This window comes from Budorcas taxicolor, chromosome 3, assembly GCF_023091745.1.
Source record: "Budorcas taxicolor isolate Tak-1 chromosome 3, Takin1.1, whole genome shotgun sequence".
NCBI classification, from domain to species: domain Eukaryota; kingdom Metazoa; phylum Chordata; class Mammalia; order Artiodactyla; family Bovidae; genus Budorcas; species Budorcas taxicolor.
The window spans coordinates 43,269,568-43,291,485 of NC_068912.1; the positions used below are offsets into that span (position 1 = coordinate 43,269,568).

At 43.1% G+C, this 21,918-nt stretch overlaps 1 protein-coding gene across 1 annotated transcript in view; it reads right to left on the reverse strand.

Moving 5' to 3' along the window:
- The window catches only part of CDC14A (cell division cycle 14A), a 165,321-nt gene extending 143,884 nt beyond the window's left edge, over nucleotides 1–21,437 (reverse strand). The window contains exons 1-2 of the mRNA XM_052637186.1: nucleotides 21,347–21,437; nucleotides 19,348–19,438 (exon numbers count right to left, since the gene is read on the reverse strand). Of these exons, the coding sequence (XP_052493146.1) occupies nucleotides 19,348–19,438; nucleotides 21,347–21,437 (182 nt within the window). The remainder of the gene's footprint in view (nucleotides 1–19,347; nucleotides 19,439–21,346) is intronic.
- Nucleotides 21,438–21,918: the final 481 nt, after the last annotated feature.

The window sequence follows — 21,918 nt, forward strand, 5'->3', positions numbered from 1 at the left end:
ATTCAGCTCAAGTCCTAACTTCTCCACATCCTAAGGGAAAACTAGCCATCCTTCTCTCAAAGTTCCCAAAACTTATCATCTGAGCCATTCTTTTGACCCACAACACATACTGTGCAGACACCCCGGTTCTACTCCTGGATCAGGAAGATCTGCTGGAGAAGGGATAGGCAACCCACTCCAGTATTCTTGGGCTTCCCTTGTGGCTCAGATGGTAAAGAATCCACCTGCCATGTGGAAGACCTGGGTTTGATCCCTGGATTGGGAAGATTCCCTGGAAAAGGGAAAGGCTACCCACTCCAGTATTTGGGCCTGGAGAATTCCATGGACTGTATAGTCTCTGGGGTTGCAAAGAATTGGACACAACTGAGCGACTTTCACTTTCTTTTCATATACTATCACATACTATGAATTATCTTTTTAAGTATGGATTCTACCTGGCCGACTATAGAGTAAGCTTCTCACTCAGTGATAGTATCTCATGCCTAATATGCTTAGAAGAATGTACTGCTCATAATAAACTTTAGCAAATGAGTCTGCTTTCCTGGTGGCTCAGATGGTAAAGAATCTGTCTGCAATGCAGGAGACCTGGGTTCAAACCCTGGGTTGGGAAGACACCCTGGACAAGGGAACAGCTACAGACTTCAGCACTGTTGCCTGGAGAATTCCATGGACAAGGCGAGCCTGGCAGGCTACAGTCCATGGGGTCACAAAGAGTCAGATATGACTGAGCGACACTCCCAGACAGAAATGAGTCTGCATTATGAATATTTTGCTCATTAATGACCAAATTCAATTTAACCTAGACCATAAGTTTACTAAATATCAACACGTTTTCCAAAAAAAAGCATCCCCAAAAGACCCTTATTTAAGTTTTTTAAATAAAAATTAGGGTTTATTTAATTTTTTCTGTTACCCAAAATACACTATCATAGATATGTCATTACAGGTCTGTCACCAGTCTCCTGCCTTACTTAAGCAGAGTACTAAACTTGTTTATTTTACCATGTCAGACAACTTGACAATATTTTGGTAACATGTAATTTACATGTAAAGGTAACACGAAAATTAGGTGTCCCTCCACACAGGCTTCATGAGAGTTGAGTAGAGTTGCCAAAAAAGGAAAGCTGCAACAATTTGAAATTAAAAATGCTTGATCTATTTCTAAAGGCCCCAGTGTGATATTGTGCTGTAAGTATAAACAAAATACCCATGAATCCAAAAGGAACTATACCTATAACATTTAATTACTGACCAGTTAAGCCCTGTTGACAAGAATTCACTCAAGAGAAGCAAAATGAATGGACTGTGCAAATAAACACCTATCAGCACTGGTTAAGGCAGCCTGTTTCTATCACACAGATCTCCTTGTCCTTGGGTTACTGTAAGAAAAACTCTTAACTAATATATCTGATTCTTTTGCTACTTGAACATAAATATGGAGATGTAGAATTTTAAGGTAAATCTAGAATCTTTAGTGAAGATTATTTCAGCTTTTTTAACTCACTGTGAACAAAGTTTAGGAAAGCATAAAGAATTCAAGTCATCTCTAATTTCATACTAACCATTACAAACCAACTTCAATCCCAAACTCAAAGCTGTTTCTAACATTACAGCCAGTTTAGCCATGAGTACTTTTGGAAGTACATGGTTAATGAACAAACTTACTTCACCAAAACCATGAAAATAAATTGGTATACTCCAATAACACAGAAAAAAGTAAATCAAATATAGACGTTATTCTTAAATTGATCTGCACTTTCCAATATGGCAGCCACTAGCCACATGTGGCTATTTAAATTAATTGAAGATAAATAAATTAATAAATTTCAGTCAAGTAAATTAATTAATTAAAAATTCAGTTCTCCCATCTTATTAGCCCGTATCAAGAGTTCAAAAACCACATGTGGCCAGTGGCTACCAAGCTGTACAATACAGAAATGGAACATTTCCATCCCTGCAGAAAATGTTCTGTGCTGAGAGATGATACTGATCAAGATTTTTTTAAAAGAAATAAAAACAAAAATAACCAACAACTAGAGATATATACCTTCCCTGTAGCTCAGACAGTAAAGAATCTGCTTGCAATGCAGGAGACCTAGGTTTGATCCCTGGGTTGGGATGATCGCCTGGAAAAGGGCATGGCAATCCACTCCAGTATCCTTGTCTGGAGAATCCCATGGACAGAGAAGCCTAGTGGGCTACAGTCCGTGGGATTGCAGACTCGGACATGACTGAGCAACTAACACTACTAGAGATATATAAATAAATAATAAATTATTTAAAATAACTAGAGGGGCTTCCCTGGTGGTCCAGTGGCTGAAAAGCTGCCTGCCAATGCAGGGGACATGGAACTCTGCTCTGGAAAGATTCCACATGCTGTGGAGCAACGAAGCCCATGCACCACAACTGCTGAGCTCACACTCTGGAGCCTGCGAGCCACAACTGCTGAAGCCCACGTGCCTAGAGCCTGTGCTTTACAGCAGGAGACCCCACAGTGAGAAGCCTGCACACCGCATCTAGACAGTAGCTCCCACTTGCCTCAACTAGAGAAAAAAGGCCTGCACAGCAACGAAGACCCAGCACAAAGATAAATAAATATAATTTAAAAAACATTTTGCACAGCCAAGAGCAATTGAGAACAGGTCTTCAAAGTTCAGAACTGTCACAGACAAGTATAAAGCCAACAAACTCTATCTTAAGGTCATTTTATATATCCTTTCCTTACAGTGCTTACAGTTCTAAGCATATACATGTATTTATAATAATATAGTGTGGAGCTAGTGGTAAAGAACCCGCCTGCTAGTGCACGAGATATAAGAGACACGGGTTCAATCCCTGGGTCTGGAAGATTCCCTGGAGGAGGGCACGGAAAACCACTTTAGTATTCTTGCTTGAAAAATTCCATGGACAGAGGAGCCTGGTAGGCTACAGTCCACAGGGTTGCAAAGAGTCAGACATGACTAAAGCATACGTATATATGTATGCATATATATTATATATATATATATATATATAATTTTCTAACAAGCTAAATACATTTCAAAAATGTCCAGAGCACTGAAAAACCAATCACAGCTGCTCACTGCTCACACCAAGAAAGGTTGTCACTGACTTAGGTACAATAAAATGCCAGGAACAAAGAAGACACCTCCCTACAACATGTATCTTTGTAAGAATTTTCCTCACCCGAGGTGGGGAAAATGGAAATGCATTTACAAGACAGACCATTAGCTAGAAGGAAATGTGAAAACAGAAAAATCAATTGGTAACAATTGAAATAATTGCTCGAAGGCATGAAATATGTACTATGGTAACTTGTAACCAAGGCAGGAGAATAAAAGAATTGGGCTCAGGGTAGAAGAGAACTGGAAGGTCATCAACCTGGGGACACTGAAAATGGGGAGGAGAAATGGCACAGATAAGCCCTGCAGAGATGCAATAAAGAAACCCAAGGGCTGAGTGGGCTCCTAAGCCTGAGGTTAACGACTCTTGATAGTGTCTTCTCCTTTTTGGCAACTCCCAGAAAGGAAGTCACCAGAGCCACAGCCAAGCAAGGACCCAGACTTTTGCTAGAATGAGAGGAAACATCTCCTTTGGGCAAGGAAAACCATGGATGTATTATTTTATTATTGTAGAGTACCGAGCTACTCCTCCAAATGAATGCATGAATGAACACATGAGTAAATATCCTTTGTCTATATATCTATCCCTTATCAATACATATATATCATTGTTGTTGTTTAGTTGCTAAGTCATGTCTGACTCTTTTGCAACCCCATGGACTATAGCCCACCAGCCTCCTCTGTCCATGGGATTTCCCAGGCAGGAATACTAGAGTGTGTTGCCATTTCCTTTTCCAATATATGTTGTATCTATATACAAATTTCCCCTTGTAAGGTTGGCAAATTATAGGTCAATATCTAGAATGAAACTCCTGAATTTTTAAGTGAAAATCAACACTTACTTTTATTCAGTAAGTGTTTCATAGCTAAAATCAAATTCTCCCCTGTTTGGATAGAAAAGAAATTAAAAGAACTAGAGTCCTACAAGTGGGGAAGAAAGGGAAGGGAGGGTCATGTGGACAGGATGAAGAAATGGGAGCCCAAGGACAGAGCAAATGGTGATCAGGGTCACCCATGACCCACTGATTTTAAGGAAATGGAAGTTAAGCCTAGGAACTTCCCCTACAGCCCAGTGTTTAAAGACTTCACCTTCCAGTGGAGGGGCACTGGTTCAATCCCAGGTCAGGGAACTAGGCTGCAGGGTGTGGCCAAAAATTAAATCCCCCCCCCCAAAAAAAATTGGGTCTAGAAGCATTTCTATTATACCCAACGTGTCTACCTCTTCTCATGAGATCCATGACAATTCCAATGCATCATTATTTTGTGTTGTGTTTGGCTTTTCTAACAAACTCTAATTTAAGTGGGCCCATTCCTAGAGGAATCACTGTTTACAGTACAGTTGTGTCTTATTCTTTTTCGCTGCCGTTTTTCTTTTTCAGCTGGAGGAAAACTGCTTTACAGTATTGTGTTGGTCTCTGCCATACATCAACATGAATCAGCCGTAGATATACCTATGTCCCTTCCCTCCTGATACCTTATTTGATGTATCAGAAGTTTCCTCTGAAAATTTTCAATTCTTCAGCAAAAAAGATAAACTATATTCCAAGCAATACTCACTAAACAAAATTTTGACCACCTACCCTGAGCAAGGCACTAAAAGTTAACATATTAATTAAACAGTGCTGTCCATACCAAAAATATTTAAGGCATGCCAACTCTTCATTTTTCTTTTATCAGCACTGCTGACATGTTTCATCTCATTCCATTACTCAAATATCACTGAGAACCTGCTGATCACCAGTTCTTAAGCACAAGGACTCACCACCCAATGACAGACAAGTAAACATAATTACCACTGATAAGCACTAAGACAGCAGTCTCCTCCAAAGGACAGTGACATGTGTGCATGTGTGTATGTTCATATGTGCAAAATTTTGGTGAAATTAATCAGCACAGTCCTCCAGGCTACATGCTACACCTAATATTTCCCCTATTACTAAAATGTATCAGCCCTCCAGTCTGATGATAAAGATCCTGTACATAGCTGAAACTCACAACAATCAAAATTCAAAAAGGCCTCAAATGCTCAGCAAACACTAACTTAAGATCAAAGTACAATTCTGAGTTGTTGCTCATGTGTAATAAACCATAGTCACAATGATATCAACTTTCTAGGGTAGAAAAGCTACACATCTAAGAAGCTTCCCAGCCACACATCAGTCAACTACAGACTAATGGAAAACTAAAGACCATTGGAAAGCAAGGGGCTCCAGTCCCAACTGAACCACTCAATGCCCCTGGGCTGAAATCTTAGCCTCTCTGCAACTCCATATTCTCATTTATTGAATGAAAATGCTCTATTAGCTTCTAAAGTTCTTTCCACCTATTATATTATATTACATTTTCCTATCACAGTCATTCTATATGACTATTACAGAATATATATTAAAAACAGCCTAGACTGTTCATGACTCTGGTTATTCATACTGGACAAACCATTCAACAGTTCAAATGTTTCTCAAGATCTACTCACTCTAAGTGATGCACTCTGCTCTCTCAGTGTGTTGGGTCTGGGTTCAGAAGGCATTTCTCTCAGAGTATCCCCCTCAGAGAAGGGGAAGATCCTCACAGCTTTCTCCCTGAAATTCACTGTGCTTTCAACATAGCTGGAGAAGGCAATGGCAACCCACTCCAGTACTCTTGCCGTTAAGGTTCCATGGTTGGAGGAGCCTGGTAGGCTGCAGTCCACGGGATCGCTAGGAGTCGGACACGACTTCACTTTCACTTTTCACCTTCATGCACAGAGAAGGAAACGGCAACCCACTCCAGTATTCTTGCCTGGAGAATCCCAGGGACAGGAGAGCCGGGTGGGCTGCCGTCTATGGGGTCGCACAGAGTCGGACACGACTGAAGCAACTTAGCAGCAGCAGCAGCAGGGAACAAACCAACAGTTCAGAGAGAAGCTTTATAAGATAGGAAAACTTGACATCACTACTATTTATTTACCTACATAAAGTCTGACATTTGTTGAGATCACAAAGAAAGGAGAGAATCCCAACATCAACTCTCACTCCTGTCTTTTGGTGCATTATACAGGGTTTTAGGGACGTCCAGATACAAAACACTGGGAATATGTGGAACTCTTCTCCACCTACTAACTTACTTATTAATCTGGGGCAAGTAGCAGGGCTAACCAAGGCTCCAGCTGCTGCTTCTGTAAAATGGGTTAATGCTGCCACTTTGCCTTAAAGCCAAGAGAAACATGTAAGCAGGTCAAGAAGCAACAGTTAGAATCAGACATGGAACAACAGACTGGTTCCAAATTGGGAAAGGAGTGTGTCAAGGCTGTATATTGTCATCCTGCTTATTTAACTTCCGTGCAGAGTACATCATGAGAAATACTGGGCTGGATGAATCACAAACTAGAATTGAGATTGCTGGAAGAAATATCAACAACCTCAGATATGCAGGTGATATCACTTTAATGGCAGAAAATGAAGAGGAATTAAACAGCCTCTTAATGAGGGTGAAAGGGGAGAGTGAAAAAGCTGGCTTGAAACTCAACATTCAAAAAACTAAGACCATGGTATCTGGTCCCATCACTTCATGGCAAACAGAAGGAGCAAAAGTGGAAGCAGTGACAGATTTTATTTTAAAAAACCACTGCAGACAGTGACTGCAGCCATAAAATTAAAAAATGCTCCTTGGAAAGAAAGTTATGTGACAAACCTAGACAGCATATTAAAAAGCAGAGACATCACTTTGCTGACAAAGGTCCATATATTCAAAGCTATGGTTTTTCCAGCAGTCATGTGCAGATCTGAGAGTTGAACCATAAAGAAGGCTGAGCTTTGAAGAATTGAGGCTTTCAAATTGTGGAGCTGGAGAAGACTCTTGAGAGTCCCTTGGACTGAGCAGAGGGCAAACCAGTCAATCCTAAAGAGAAACAACCCTGAATATTCATTGGAAGGACTGATGCTGAAGCTGAAGCTCTAATACTCTGGCCACCTGATGTGAAGAGCTGACTCACTGGAAAAGACTTTGATGATGGCAAAGACTGAGGGCAAAAAGAGAAGGAGGTGGCAGAGGATGAGATGGTTGGATGGCACCACTGACTCAACGAACATGAATGTGAGCAAACTCTGGACGATAATGAAGGGCATGGAAGCCTGGAGTGCTGCAGTCCACGGGGTTGCGAACAGTAGAACACAACTTAACCACCGAACAACAACGAAGACAAGACTAAACGTATCAGAGAACCTTCAGCACCGAGCTCTGTAATCCTGTGAGTTCCCTTTCTGAAGCAAGTCAATTAATTAAACACTCCCACTTTGAGTCTCAGATTAATGAAAACAAAAGAAGACTTCTTCAGGAATGCACTGGCAAGATTAAAATTCACTCCCATAGAAAGATTCTCAAGCACTGTAAATTAACCCCTTTATTCAGTGGCAGGTATTAAAGGCAAGACAGCTATGCAGAGAGTATACATGTGACTTTGGTAGAAAACAGATTGGTGACTGATCCCCTATACATAAAAGACTAACCCTCCTCACATGTCATAAAGCAAGAGAGGCCCTGAAAAGGAAAATAATTACTCTAACATCTGGCAATGATCACATTACCCCTCTAAACTCTTGGAATTAAAAGCAAAACCCTGAAGCTTGTCTGTGAGGCCAGGATGATATAGCCCCCACCTATTTCTCTTTGGGGCCTCATTTTGTACCATTTCCATTTCAGTACTAGTAAGCTCCAAGCAAGCTACTTCTTTTCATTCCTGCCTCAGGCCCTTTGTACATTACCCTCCTTGGCCTAATTAATACCCATTTACCCTTCAGGACTCAGCTCCAGTCACACTTTCTCAGGAAATTCTTCTCTGATCCCTCCTCCATCTGTATCCCCACCTCCACCACACACACACACACACACACACACACACACACACACACACACACACCCCACTCCATCCTACAGGCCAGGTCCTATTCTTATGTGCTTCCAAAGAATCACACTTTCTCAGGAAATTCTTCTCTGATCCCTCCTCCATTTGTATCCCCACCTCCACCCCACTTCACACACACACACACACACACACACACACACACACACACACACACACACACACACACCACTCCATCCTACAGGCCAGGTCCTATTCTTATGTGCTTCCAAAGAATCATAGGTCTTTCCTTGAGAGAGTTTACAGACTGTCCGATATTTGAATATTCATTAATAGCCTCCCTAAGGCCCACCAGATAATAAACTCCATGAGAACAAGGGCTGGGTTAAAATCTGCTCAGTAATGTATCCCTAGCACCTGGCACAGATGACTGAGTAAATGAGTGAAATGTTGACATGACTGGTTCATCTGCAAAACTGTTGTCTTCTTCCATTTAATCCTTCTAAACCAGGTTAAATCTGGGGAAAGATTTCAGGTAGCACACTGTATTGGCTTTGGGTACAAAACTGGACTAGACAGAAAAAAATTGACAAAAATAACCTAAGAAGGAAAGGATAGGGAAGAGGATCGAGAATGGGAGGCCATCCACCTCTCTAGTGCAGAGAGAACTGGGGGACACCCATTTCTCCCCCCCAACCACAGTCTACCCTACACCTGTATCTTTATTACTAGGGCTTCCCAAGTGGTGAAAGTGGTAAAAAACCCACCTGCCAATGCAGGAGATGCCAGAGATGCAGGTTCAATCCCTGGGTCTGGAAGATCCGCTGGAGGAGGGCATAGCAACCCACTCCAGTGTTCTTGCCTGGAGAATCCCATGGACAGAGAAGCCTGGTGGGCTACAGTCCATAGGGTCACACAGAGTCTGGCTTGCTCTACATGTGACCTGCTCCAGAAGTGGCCCCCAGTCTAAAAAGACTCACCCCAACTATACATCATCCCAACTCCTTTTTTTTGGCTTAGCAGCCCCTTCAGTGGCATCTGAGAGTTTTGCCAAGCTAAAATCATCCTAAAACTTTACTTTTGAGTTTTCTAGAGCTGTAGGCAATCTGCTATAGAGCATACAGAATGAAGTACATTTGACACTGAAGTGTCTGGCAGAACAGAAAAGGCACTATTTTACAATCCCACTATTCACAGCTCCTTACAAGAGACCTTTTTAACCCTTTTGCTTTGCATCACACTTAGATAAAAAATAAAACGCTTTTAGCATTTCAGATTAATTCAGCTACAGATGATCAACAATTTGATTATGAGGACTAAAGATAGGTGCTATATCAATTTCACACTCTCTTAAAAGAACAAGAAATGTGTAGAACCAGAAATCAGTTATACAAGGATCCCCAATTCAGAAATCTCAATCAGGAATATAAATGAGAATCACAAGTAAGGCATATTATTTCTTTTAAAGCCTGCCACAAACCCATGCCCTTTAGCAATATTTATGAGAGTCTCCAACTCACTTGGAAGTCTGTTTAGCCTTATACTGCACCAAAGGCTAATAAAACATGATATCTGGTTTCTATGCCCATAGCATATTAGACTCATCAGACAGACCATAGGCAGGAGGCAGCTATTGGTGGCTGCTGGTACATTGATAGAAATGTCAAAAGCTAATAACTCAAACTGTAAAGAATCTGCCCACAATGCGGGCACCTGGGTTCTATCCCTGGGCCAGAAAGATCCCTGGAGAAGGGCATAGCAACCCACTCCAGGATGCCTGAAGACTCCCACGGACAGAGGAGCCTGGTGGGCTACAGTCCATGGGGTCGAAAAGAGTCAGACACAACTGAGCGACTAACGTACATAATCCAACAGTAACACCTAGAAAGTACTCAGGTGAGTTATTCATCAACAAAAACTAACTAGATTAAAAACACTAAAAGATACAAGATGTCTACGAAATAAAAGATGTTTAGCAAATCTGATACTTCAGCAGAGATCTCTTTATTCCTTGCGCTGTGCTGTGATCAGTCGCTTGCTCAGGTGCTCAATTGTGTCCCATTCTTTGCAATCTATGGACTGTAGCCCACCAGGGTCCCCTGCCCATGGAATTTTCCAGGCAAGAATACTGGAGCAGGTTGCCATTTCCTACTCCAGGGGATCTTCCAACCCAGGGAGCGAACCCAGATCTCCCACATTGCAGGCAAATTCTTTACTGCCTCAGCCACCTTTAGGTGCTCCTAAAACTATACCTGAATTACAATGAAACTGTACAACCAATATACTCATAGTAATAAAGTCTCACAGAAAAAATAAGTAAATCATAATCAGTAAATTCTTTACGAAGGCAACAATGTAGATTCATTTTAGAAAGGTTCCCATAAATTACAAAACTACTTTGATATTTCAAGATGTAATTTTCCATCTTTTTGTAGAAGCTGCCCTACTGAAATCCCACATTTCCAGACAAGACTAGGTAAGAGTATATGCATTGTAAGAGTATATGTAGCAAGGAGAGCAAATTTGAAATACACCATCTCTTCTGGTTCTCAAAAGAAAAAAAGAAGAACATGTCCAAACTAGCAAATTCTTCAGTTCATCAATAGGATATGAAGATCTTTAACACCAAAATATTAAATTAATAAATGAAATACTTCATTCAAAAACTATAGCTTGTGAAACTATTTTCCATAAAGGAAATTCACTGATGATCACAAATAATTGTGATGCTTTACCAGATGTTTCCAAGTTTGTCAAAGGCTGGGATTATTACATGCTTTAATAAATAAAATATTTTTGATGGTTCTCATTCAAGAGCTGATTCTTTGGTGGTCCTGGAAGTACTGAGTCGATTAACAAAACCAACTTTTTTAATGTAAATTGAAACTAAAGCTTAAAAGTTTTTTAAAGAAACAGTGAACTCCACACTTAAGCCCACTTCAAATCAATGAGCCAGAAAGGAACATGAGATCAGCTGTCCCACCCAACTCCCCAGATTTTTAAAACAAGGAAATAGCTGGATACCCAGGGCAGGCACTGTCTATTTTCTGCTTAAAGATCACAAAAGACAATGACTCCTCTTTTACTTTCATTATAGACTCCCCTTTTTATTTCCCTTCCCCATCCCCCAAATAAAGCAACAAAAAGGTAGCTTCTCCTTCTGATTTACATACATGCCCTACTTTAAGGTGTCACTTTTTCCCAATCATCCAAACCATGAATCTTGAACTTAACCTTCAATTGCCCTGACCCCTCAAATGCCTCAAATACAGTCAATCCATCCCCTCTAGCCTCTCTCCCACCTAGCCTTTGTTCCCATTGCTGTAACCATAATCCAGTCTTGCCACACCTCCCAGTCAGGGAGTACTTGTCCTGAGCAGAGCTCTGCTCAGTCTCCCTGGGTCATTCATAAACCAGCAGAGCTGAGATCCAAACAGCTTTCCATAAGCCAGTCCCCAACCATGAGTCCAGCCTCACCCATGACCTCTCTGCACTTCAAGTATTTTGCCTCACCTAACAAAATCTTGATATTCCCCAACACTGAAATCTTTCTTTCTTCCCTTCTTCTCTCATTCATTCAGCTAAAATTTCTTGTACACCCTCTAAGCCAGGCTCCGTGCTAGATATATGCATACAGTGGTGAGCAAAAATAGGCGGTACTTGTCCTCACAGAGATCATAAAATATACTCTTCACTCTTACACACCCTTCAAAAGCTAGTTCAAATATCACTCTATGAAGTCTTTATCACTCTGGGAAGTAATATCTCTTCATTTCTTGGATTTTTAATACATTCATTTACAACTTTTGTCATTTCTTGCCTGTGTTTGTTTACACTTCCTTCTTTCTGTATTTGAGTATTCCCAAAGCATTAGCATACTGCTCTGTACCGAAATCTATCCCATCTAAATATTTCATGTTTGTTTTGGGGGGAGTGGGTGTTTTTTATTTTTATTTTTTTTGGCCCCGCCATGCGGCATGAGGGATCCTAGTTCCTCTGCCAGGGATCAAACCCGTGCCTCTGCAGTGGAAGGACAAAGTATCAACCACAGTACTGCACTGTTTCCTCTATTTCCAACCACCTACAACTTTTAAATTATGCTTTTTTCACTACCCATAACAACATGTCAAGAGCCTTTTTTTCTTTCTCTCTTTCCTTTTAAAGCACAAAGATGCACTAACTGTGGCTAAGTGTAAGTCATTTACTTTCGGCTTTGGAATGTGTTTATGAACTTACAAATGAGAACATCTGATGTCTTAGGGATCTACTTCAAACACAATAATGAAGCCGCCCTGTGGTGACTTGGCCAACAAAGAACTTGGACGGCACACAGCTCCTCACAGGACTCTCCTCCAACCCATTTGAATCCCTTCTCAGGCTTCCTGATTAAGACTAGCCCTGTCAGTTTTAACTGAGTCCTCAGCACCTCAGTTAAATTTTGCATTTTCACCAAGCTTGTCTCGAGCAAACTGAAAGAACTGAGTAACAATTTGTCCTTATGAAGAACAGAAATTGACAACCCCACTGTGGATGCCAAAGAGGTCAAAACAGCAAGTATTTAATAATCAGTATCCTGAAAATAAAAGTTGACTCTAGTGGGTCACAGAATTAAGAAATGACTGGTGAATGTATAAGTGAAGTGAGTGAAGTCGCTCAGTCATGTCCCACTCTTTGTGACCCCATGGACTGCAGCCTACCAGGCTCCTCCATCCATGGGATTTTCAAGGCAAGAGTACTAGAGTGGGTTGCCATTTTCTTCTCCAGGGGATCTTCCCAACCCAGGGATCAAACCCGGGTCTCCTGAGTTGTAGGCAGACAGTTTTACTGTCTGAGCCACCAGGGAAGTGGTGAATGTATACAGATATCTATCTCCTCATGATGCACACAGCGTAATAATCCCGGTTATATACACAGGTACACATACATAAGCACACGCCTAAAACTCTTGTGTTCAAAACAGAATGGAATAAGTGGCCCTGAACTAAACTGTTATTTCTGCAAGATTAGGATGAGAGAAAGGAGAAAAGGGGAAGAAAGTAGAAACCTATACTACCTTTTAAAAGCTAAAGAGTTTTCTGAGTTTTCAGGAGAATTCCATGCACAAATCATTACATCTTAAGTGACACCAGTTAAGCAGCAAGAACATTTCACAGTCTGCCTGCAAAGAATTTTCATAAGCTTATAAAAACTGGGCTTCTTTTGTTTTCACCTCTCCTATTAACATACAATGATAATTAACTCAATTTATTTTCTCTCTCTCTTTTAGGCAGGGCAGTCCACTGAAAGGAGAAAAAGCTAATTCATATCCACAAAAGTGGAGTTGCGGGAAAACATTTTAATTACTACCACACATACCCAGATACAGCCTGGACAGAAATTTGTGTACACAATGTCAGCAGCCCATTCCTTGCCAAAGCCATCACCACTCAAGTTAGAAGGGTCACATGAGCCAGGGAGGGGCAAAGCTGTTCTCCACCCTCTTTACCAGCCTCAGGCTCAGGACAAATGGGAACTTGCTGGAAGCATGACTGAGAGCATGACTTCAGGGTAAACTTACTAGCTCAATGACCTTCAGATCTACATAATCCCCTCTGAGTCTCAGCTTCCTCACCTATAAAGCAATAGAGATAGGTGACAATAATAGCACCTAACTCCTAGGGTTGTTCCCAAGATTGAGTTAATGTATATAAAGAACACTGCTTGTCATAGGACTATAAATATTAGCTTGTCATGGGACTATAAATATTAGCTGCTGCTATAATTTTATTTTTATTCTCCTGGTGAAATGTGTCTCTGAATTCAACTCTACCTCCTGTTCTGTCTATATCACAGAGATTTGAGGTACCAAATGGTGGCCCTAAGGCTCTAGGCCCAGGGGCTTCCCTGGTGGCTGAGAAGGTAAAGAACCTGACTCAATGCAGGAGACTCAGGTTCGATCCTTGGGTCAGGAAGATCCCCTGGAGAAGGGAACGGCTACCCACTCTAGTACTCTTGCTTGGAGAATTTCATGGACAGAGGAGTCTGATGGGCCACAGAGTCAGACACAACTGAGCAACCTTCACTTCCAAGGCTCTATATAAGATCACATATCTGCGTATATCTGTGTATGTTCATATGCTTAGGTGGTATTCAGCTTTCCGTGACATTAGCCTACTTGTGACACGTTAAATTCAAAATAAAAACTGAAAAAACAAGAGTTTCTTCCTACCTCAATCTAACCTAAATTTTCTATTTCTACAATATTTCTGGGCAAGGGAAGTTTTTCTGTCTTTCTCTTAAAGATGTCCTAGTCTCACATTTCAACTCAAGCCTATGCTACAAGCTACATGTAAGAAATCATTCTTTTATAAATTATTTATCCCAAAATTCCCAGTTGCATTAATATCAGGCTACTTTAATAAAGTTTAAATGAAAATTGGACATTTTAAATTATTTAAATCTTCAAGTTAGTTAATTAGTCCTCATTAGAGGCTGCTCATTCTTCCATGCTAAACCATTTGGTGAAATTCTTTGCATCATTTCAGAAACTGCTTAATATGCAGTCCCCAGAGTATGTCCATGAAGAGTTCTCTCCTGCATTTTCAGTACCTTTGCAAACACGAAAACAGAAGAAATGAAAATTGACAAGACTTCTACAATCTCCTTTCTATGCATAGACATTCAACTCTATACCCATCACTGTTAGGAGGGGCCCACAAAGTAATAACAATTAACATATTTGATTTTGTTAACTTTCGAGCCAAAAGGAATTTGAGCCAAGTTATAAAAAGTAAGCCCCTATTTGGATTACACAGCCCAATTCCAAAACCAAAGAACTAGCCTTTCTGGAAAGTTGTGCATTATTTATAGCTTAATCAAATACAGACAAATCTTTAAAAGGTTGCCTTTTTGGGGGGGACTACATTTTCCCCACAAGTGTGGTAGTTTATACTCTGATTTTAATTCTGATCTGTGAAATCATAACTCAAGGATAAATATATGCTTGTCAACCATATTTTACTAAAATTGCTCATGCCTTTATACTAATGTGGTAACTTCTGTTTAAAATTCAAAGAGAAAATTCATTTCTAATAGATAGTTGGGATCTCGTAAGGCCACTTTGTTAACCCTTCTCCACTAGCTTCTCGGACAGTTGCCAGGTGGGGGTAGCGGATGCACCTGTGGGTCTGGGTTGCCAATCTATGCCTCCTCCCCTGACAGGTGTCAGGGCTGGTAGCTATCAAACCAGGATTAAGAAACGTCAGGGCCTTTACTGCCTTCCCAGATCCAACTCAGAGGTGTGGGGTATCACTACAGCGGGCACCCCACTCCAACAACCCCACAGGCAAAGTCAGCTTGAAAACAGTTCTAAAATTTTGGCTGGGAGAAATTTTGCCCGTAGTTCCTTTAAGAGGAACAAAGCCTTACTATTTAAATATTTGTTGATTTATTTAATTCAAAAAATAATAGTTGCATTTCCAGGATGATAATTTAGCCAAAAAGGCAGCATTTCACTTACACATTCTGAAAATAAGTACACAGATATAGGGCTGTATAAGGCTCTGTGTGATCACATATACTAATATTCTCCTTTCCTTGAAGGCATGCTAAGTCAGTTCAGTATGGACTATGGCCCACCGGGCTCCTCTGTCCATGGAATTCTCCAGGCAAGAATACTGGAGGGGGTTGCCATGCCCTCCTCCAGGGGATCTTCCCAACCCAAGGATCGAACCTGTGTCTCCTGAGGCTTCTGCATTGAAGGCAGATTCTTTACCGCTGAGCCACCAGGCAAGCCCTCTCCTTTCCTTAGAGAATTACAATCTGATATAATAGGCCAGGTTTTCCTCACCATAAGCTATCTGTCATAGAAGAACCCTGATATTACTCATCCTTCAAAGGCCTCTGTGGTCTCTCTAATTCAATGTGTCCTAAAAGCAGTGCTGACAAGATGGATTCCACTGTGTCTGTTCCTCTCGCCTCTCTTCTCTCTCCTTCAGCACTGATCCACCTTTTTGGCTGCTTATTACTACCTCTTTCCCTTGGTTCCTCTCATCCTGGTCATGCCTATGAAATACAGCCCTTGATATTTTTCTCTGTCTCCCAGAAATTACATCATTCTCACAGCTTTATCATCTTTTGGAGGAAAACCTCCGAATTTAAGGACTTCTAATTTATGTGATATCCAACCCTGATGTGCACATCCCATAAACTCCCTCCTTCCAACCTGACCAATACAGAAACGCCTGCTCTCCCCACAAAAGCCAGTTCTTCTGCCCTACTTCTTGTTTCAGTCAATGGTCTCAGCAGGTTTACTGTGACCCAGGCTGTCTAAAAGATGTCTTGGACCCCTCTTTTTCCTCAGCACCACACCAACCCACATACCTGATCTGTTGCCAAGTCACATGGATTCAGAGCTCTTCTTTCCACCACCATTGCCACCAGTTCTAATCAAGGCATTTATTTCTTCCCCCTGAACATTTCAGAATTTCTCTAACCGGGCTCTACTTCCTCTCTAATCTGTCCAAAATGATGCTATCATATTAGTTTTTTGAGAGAGGATATAGGTACTCTAGGGTTTCCCAGATGGCTCAGTGGTAAAGGATCTGCCTGCAACACAGAAGACACAGGAGACTTGGGTTCAGTCCCTGGGTCAGGAAGATTCCCTGGAGAAGGAAACGGCAACCCACTCCAGTATTCTTGTCTGGAGAATCCCACGGACAGAGGAGTCTGGAGGGCTACAGTCCAAAGGGTTGCAAAGAGTCAAACACAACTGAGCGACTAAGCACAGAACACACATACATACTCCAGAACTAGAGGGCTCGATTTCAAATTCCAGGTCTGCTACTTCTTACTTTTACCTAACCTCTCTGTTCCTTATTCTCATCATTTGCACACTAAGGATAATAACAGTTAACGGCCTAAAAACCGACGTGAAAATAAAATAAATAGTTGTGGAACACCGAGCACCTGGCGTGCATTTAAATCCTCTATGAAATGTGCCATTATTTGCAGTTAGCATAGGACCAGTCATACCCTGGACTGCCCCCAAATCCTCAAGAGAGTCCCATGGCATACTAAGGGAACCCTGGCACTCAATCTGCCCAGCTGACCTTTCAGCTTCAGATTACACAGCCCCATTTGAACCTGTATACACACCAGGCAAACCAGAGGTCTCACTATTCCCTGAGGACATTCTAGAGCCTCCCTCCTCATCCTTGCTATTCCTGCTTCTGGGATCTCTCCTCTCCCATCTCTGTCCATTCTGCAAACCAGTCTTAACTCTTCCATGAAGGCTTTTCTGAACCCCTCAACCAAACGTGTTCTCCCAGCCGTGAATTCCCCCCAGCACCGGGGGTGTATGTGAATCTAGGGCAGTTATCTTTTCTCTCTCTCTCACTGAAGTCCTGTCTTTCTCCCTCCAGCTCTGGCACTCTGTGAAGGTAACATGTATCCATCTTCATTGTATTCACTATATCATCTAACCCTGTATAATGTTGAAGGTGACCAAAAAATGGAGTTGTGGGTGATCAGAACCATAGCTACTCCTGTGGCACAGTACTTGGGCACCTCAAACAAAAAGATGTACACACTCTGCCCAGACTAAAGTCTTTATCAAAGTTTCAAATGACATCAAAATTTCACAATATAAATTGGATGGTCTTTCCAGAAAGTCTTTCTTTACAGAAATACAGTAGAATCAGTGTAAGAAGAATGTGATTTGAAGTCCTATCCTAAAATACTAACATTAAAATCATACAAAAATCTTTCCTCATATATAAATATCAGAATCAGACCACTGAGCACTGTGTTTAGTTGACTAAACATAATTTCCTGTTAGATCTAGATCGATCATCTAGCAATCCCAAAAGAAGCAACTGAGACCTTAATGCCTGGGGTTAATTCAGTGACATATTAACCTTCAGCACATCACTGAAGAATTGAACAGAATAGCGTATACACTGTGCCTACCCTCAGACTCACAGGAGGTCCCCAAACTCTACATACAGAAAAAGAAAGCGACAACAATGCACGTTCCCAACAGAATGAATACTCCAGAAACACTGCTGGCAGTGACATCATCCAGGTACCTGAGGTCAGGGAGTAGGCAGTGCAGTACTCCATTCTGTCTAGGAGCAGAGCTGTAATCTGACACCAGTGATTTAGACCTCTTTGCTGCAGCAGCTCTGGGCATTCATGAGCAGCAGCAAAGGGCTCTTTCATTCCCACTTTTGCTTCAGCCATTCAAGCAGCATCCTGCTCCCAGCACCAGTAAGAGAAATGTCCTGAAGACATCAGTTTCATGAATCCCTCTGATGAAGTGACAATTAAAGATTGTTTTCCCTCAAAGAAAAGATATGCTCTGGATGGTCGAGAATACTCTCACTCTTCGAACGCCTGGTGGTACTCACAAATCCTTAGGCAGAACTCCCAAAATCCCCCTTAACAGCACAAGTCCTAAGACACTTTCTATAATGAATACAGTTCACTTAACTATGTTCATGTAATTGGACTTTTGGTTAAGGCAACAAAAAAGTAAAATTAAATTTTCTGTTAGAATATACTGACTACCCTGAAACACCAGCTCTTTTAATAAAAGGACATAATCAAGCCAACAAAGCCTTCTTATTCCTTACTATTATGTTGCTTTTATTGAATCGAGACTTCTCTCTTTGAATTAAATGTTTACTATACTATAATCATTTTCATGTAGATCAACAGTCTTTCACACAAAACAATTCCCTAAATGCATCTTTCACTCTTAAATCCTAATCCCACAAAGCCAAAGTAACCAAAGAATGTAAATCAGTACTCCTATATCACTTCCTCAAAGGCAAAAATAATGCAGTGACGCTTGGGACAATCAAATAAAATAACGCAACAATTTACCACCCAGGTAAAATCTTACTCACAGACATGACTGGGACACAGCTAAGTGTGTCCCACTTTCCAAATATGAGCTGCACAAACAAAAACATCCTGAGATACAGCAGAAGCCTTGTGAACCGTAAAGCTGAAGCACCTGTAATACACACCCTGCCCTGTACTCTGTAGGTGCTCCAATAAATACCCTATGACTGATTCACATGCGTATTACAGAATCTAGCAAGGACAGAGGGTGCCTCTCCCTGGCCCTGCTCTGGGGGGTGTTAAGAATCTACAGTTGCAGTTTACTGTGGTGGTAGGAAGAACTAATACAGACAGAGGACTAAAAGGAATGAGGTGATGACAGGTTCAAATTACCTTAACTTTCCCTGCACCTCTTCCCCAGCCTCTGAGCCTAAGAAATTGGATTTGTTACTTGCACCACTGGGGAAGGAGAATAAAACTGTCATAAAGGTGCATAGCATTTCCTTACCCAAGAGCCAACAAGTTAAATAGCTGAGATTAAAAAAACATATAGAAACTTACTTTTCATAGACCAGCTCCTCATCGATGGAGAAATAGTGGGTATTTACTGTGCTTTTTGGTCTATTCCTTAAAGTAGCAAAATATAACCGATCTGAAAGACAAGTTTAAAAGATGGGAGAAAACATGAGAAGCAGGGAAGCTGGTGGGGTAGCGGGGTGCTAATACACTAGGATCAAAATAACAACTGCTACCCGGTATTTAAAGACCCATTAACACGTGGAATTCTTGCAGAAACCTGATCTCTCCCGGAAAGCTAGAGATCCGAGAGCACACCAGTTAAGAGAAGCGAGTCGAGGGCCCGACTGAGGGACTCAGTGGGGTGCAAAGCTCCCTGATCTCCCTGGTTTCAGGCCAGAGGGAGCAGGAAGAAGCTGAGGGTACCCGTTGAACTGGAGATGCAAGTTTGGTTCAGAAATCTCCAGACCTCTGCGGAAGGGGAAGAGAGAAGCGAGATTCTCCCCTACAGCTCCGGAGACTTCAAGAAGAGGAAGGGAGGAGAGACAGGGGGTGTGGTTGGAGGTGTCCCGAAAACCGAGATCCAGCAACAGTAGGATAAAGGCAACTAAAAGGATCCCCTGGAGCAGAATCCCCTCGAGCCGCGGCGTGCTGGAGCCCGGCAGAGGACGGTGCGGTCTCTTTACCGAGCTGGGAGGCCTTCCGAAAGTGCTGCAGAGGGAACGAGGGACGCAAGAAAGACAGAGAAGCCGGAAGCGGGGGGTCCTCGGGGAAAAGGATAGTACGGAAAAGGGATAAGAGCGCGCGCAGCGATTGCAGTACGCTGGGGGCCCCAGAAGAAGCCGGAGACAGTGGTTGGGACACAGGGGCGAGAAGTGAAGAGCTGGGGTGTCAACAGAGGGTTGGAGGATGCCGGGCGACTGCTCCTCACCTTTCATGAACTCGCAAGCCCCGATTAGTTCCCCTGACTCCGCTGCCATCTTAAGCGAGATACGCACGGGGGAGGGCTGGGTCGTGGCCAGCTGAGGTTACCCGCCCCCGGGGGCTTCCCCAGTGCCCAGGAGCCGGGAAGCTTGCAGTCCGGAACACCGAGCCCGCCCGAGAGAGGCAGCAGGCGCCGAAGGCGGAGGCGGCTGGGGGGTCAGCGCGCCGGGCGCCCCGGGGACATTCCGTGGGGAACCCGAGCACGCTCCGAGCGGGGCGCACACGCCCCGGGCTGTGGCCACTCCGATTCGGACCCAGCTGCTGCCCCTGCTCCACCGCCGCCGCGCCTGGGAAACGCAGACCAGCTCTCACGGCCGGGCAAAGTCTTCCCCCGGCTCCCAAAGTGATCATGGAGGAGGAGACGTCTGGCCCCGATCGCGCCCGTGGCTACTCGTGAGGCAGCGGGCAGGACTCTGGTGCCCGCCGGCTGGCAGCAGCTGCTCCCGGCTCCTCCTTCGCCACCTCCTTTCAGCAGCAACTCTTCCTCCTCCTCCTCCCCTTGGGTCCGCCCCCAGGCCTTCCTCCCCGCCCTCCCTCAGCTCCCTCCACTTTCACGGCTCCGCGGCCATCCCTTAAAGGGACAGCCCACCTCCTTTCTCCGCGCCGGCCCCGAGCCCCAGTTACCAGGCGCCCCGCAGGTCACTAAGAGCCAGTTGCTAAGGCTTTGTTGCCGTCCACCAATTGCTGTACGGGATACGCGGCCCTGTCCAGACCAGAAACTTATGAATGAAACGGTGGAGTTGGGAGTGTCCCGGAGAGCGCTGCTGTAGCTTTTCAGGCAAGAAAGAGCCCGCGCCCCTTCGTTTTCTGCACCCCACTGAGTCTTCTTCCCACTTCCAGAGTTTTCGTCTGTCTCTCTCATTCTCTACTTCTCTCACCCCACTCACTCTTGTTCCAAACTCTTGCATGCGCGCGTGCACACGTACATTCTTATAGATATAGGATCTCGGTGCCCCACCTTACCTACAGCTAATCTTTCAACCACCGCCCATCCCACCACTGAGGGATCTCTTATCTTTATAAGAAATAAAATCTGAAGAAAAAAAAAAAAAAGCCCTACCTCCTAGCTCAGAACACCTATTGGTTTCCTCTAGACACACTGGATTCTGAATTAACTTGTGCTTTGTTCTCACGGGGTAAAACGTTCCCATCCGGTTCCCCACGTCCTCTCATTTGGGTCGCCGCTGTGGGCGCAGCTCATCACAAATGCCAAACCTTAATACTGCTCTGGTCCCCGTGGTGGGCGGGGCGGAGGAACGCGACCAGCTCGGGGGCGGGGAGGGAACAGAGGTATGGGGAGACGGCCACATGTCCACGGGAAAAATAAACACAAAAGAATTTCTTGACGCAGCCTTAGCTGAAGCGCTGGGGGTGGTTCATCTCAAAGAAGCCCTTGACTTGATTCTGTAAGGCTTTTTGAACAGCTAGAACAACTTTAACGCAGGGTGTCCTACCAGCGTGCTTAATTAAAGGGCAGTCCTTGCGATATGAAAATGGCGCTACGGACCCATCGCCGGAAGAGCATGCGCTCTGAATGGTTTCTCCAGAAACAGAAAAGGGTTTGTGCCAGCCTTTGGTTTCGCAGTCGTTTGTTTACCTCTTGGAGGAAGGGGGCGCGCAAGAGAAGAGACG